General features: G+C 39.8%; 1 protein-coding gene across 1 annotated transcript; it reads left to right on the top strand.

Moving 5' to 3' along the window:
• Positions 1-14: 14 nt before the first annotated feature.
• Positions 15-1,503, top strand: LOC102309735 (ladderlectin). Its single transcript, XM_014335580.2, has 2 exons — positions 15-202; positions 922-1,503. The coding sequence occupies exons 1-2, from the start codon at positions 115-117 to the stop codon at positions 1,350-1,352; spliced, it is 519 nt and encodes a 172-aa protein (XP_014191066.1). The 5' UTR covers positions 15-114; the 3' UTR covers positions 1,353-1,503.
• The last annotated feature ends 420 nt before the right edge of the window (positions 1,504-1,923 follow it).

The raw sequence follows: 1,923 nt of genomic DNA, 5'->3' as shown, positions 1-1,923 counted from the left end.
CCCTCTCAGGCAGCTATAAAAGAAAGCAGCTCCAACTCTCTGCAGAAATCTGAACATCCTGTACAAAGAAGCTTCAGCAGCTCCTCATCACACTTTGAGACTTAAAGCTCCAACATGATCTTGCTCCTCTTCCTTCTCGGTCTTGCTCTGGGTGCTCCTTCTGAGTCTCCTTCTGATGACAATGAAGTGAAGCTACAACTTGGTAACTGTCCCACATTCTGGCTCCTCTTTTCCGTCATTTACTCATTGTAGTTTATTTTTTGTGGGGGTTTTCTTTTTTGTTTTTATCTTTTTAATATTATTTAGCAAATAATAGATTTTAAATGCACCTTTATCATGTTTCTTGTTTTGTTTTGCTCAGGATAAATATGTGTTAGTATAATTGGGGATACATGCATTAATTTGGTTCCACGTTTCAAACCTCCAGCAGAACCAGGCTCAGACAGGAGCAGCCATTTGCTGTGACTGGTGGAACTTTAGGCCTCATCAAAAAGAAAAGCTTAATATTAAAAGTAGATTATTGATTATCTGTGTCCTTAATCCAAACTGGCTGATTACACATTAGAGGAGGCTTAAAGCGAAAGGCTCTGCCTCCCATTCTACTTTTAATTAACCTCAAAACCACAAGTAAAGCAACAGTCTGAGAGCAAAGTACTCCATTGCTCTTAAAATAAGATGTAGCCTGAGTATTTAATACACTGTATATGAGGAGATGGATTCTTAATTTTAATCTGGATTTAGCAGGGAGCTGATGCAGTGAAGCTAATATGTAATGTTTCTTTCTATTCCCTGAAGTACACACAGAAAAGCAGCCTGACACCAAGTCTCACCTTTAGGATATTAGCAGTACAGATCAGGTTTCTTCTGTTACTAAAAAACAAATCATGATCTTTTTCCTCTTCTTGTTTCTGTCTTTTTCAGATGACCGAGCAGTGAAGCTCCTGAGAGGAAACTGTCCCACGTATTGGTGGAGCTTCAACGGCCGCTGCTATAAGTATGTAGCTACACCAAAGAGCTGGTCTGATGCAGAGTTCTACTGTTTGTCACAGGGAGCCCACCTGGTGTCTATTCACAACATGGCGGAAGATAACTTTGTCAGATCCTTGATCAGGAACTCCGACCCTGATGAGAGGGCCACCTGGATTGGACTCAGTGACATCCACAGTGAGGGCAGATGGATGTGGTCTGATGGCTCTGTGGTAGACTTTTTTAACTGGAAAAAAGGCGAGCCAAACAATAGAGGAAATGAAGACTGTGTTACAAGAAACTATCGTAAAATTAAGCAGTGGAATGACTGGCCATGTTCTTCTAGTTGTGCCTCTGTTTGTTTAAAGCACAAAGTCTGTGCTTAGAAATTAAGATACTAATTCAGCAAGGACATGCTATGGTGACATGCATGTGGCACGATACAGAAAGCAATGTAAACGTTTATGTCTGTATATAAATAGCAAATCACTGAACTTTAACATGAATGCCTATTCAGTCATACTAATAAATTTACACACCTCCTGATGAGCTCAAAACTGAGTGATAATTTATAATAAGAATGTCAAATGATTTTTGGTAACAAACATGTTCTGAAAAGGATTCGGATTATATAATAATAATATTCTACATGCTCACCGTGCTTTTAGTTACAGAAGCTTTCTGAGGTCTTTCCAAGATAAAAACAAACAAACAAAGACGTTACTAACAAAACATGAAATTTAATGATCAGTACCTCTATTGTGTAGTTATGTGTATGAACAGACTATTGTATAATATGCAGCCAGGTTAAGTCATGTTTCTTTGGGGGGGGGGGGGGGGGGGGGGGGGGGGGTGGGGGGGGGGGGCCCCCACTCTTGCTTTCACACTACACACACTTAATAGCTCCAGAAAAACTAAAAATCTTCAAAAAGGTGAGAAAAGGTGCACAATGTTTTC

The sequence above is a fragment of the Haplochromis burtoni genome, unplaced genomic scaffold (genome assembly GCF_018398535.1).
Source record: "Haplochromis burtoni strain Fernald_Lab_line unplaced genomic scaffold, NCSU_Asbu1 Contig_116, whole genome shotgun sequence".
In the NCBI taxonomy this organism is placed as follows: domain Eukaryota; kingdom Metazoa; phylum Chordata; class Actinopteri; order Cichliformes; family Cichlidae; genus Haplochromis; species Haplochromis burtoni.
Note: the sequence above shows the minus strand (reverse complement) of the source record. Positions and strands in the feature narration are given on the sequence as shown.

Bases quoted from the DNA above. Each gene is read 5' to 3' on its own strand.
- LOC102309735 (XM_014335580.2), top strand. From the start codon at position 115: ATGATCTTGCTCCTCTTCCTTCTCGGTCTTGCTCTGGGTGCTCCTTCT. The intron at 203-921 runs GTAACTGTCCCA...TGTCTTTTTCAG, and splicing joins TGAAGTGAAGCTACAACTTG to ATGACCGAGCAGTGAAGCTC.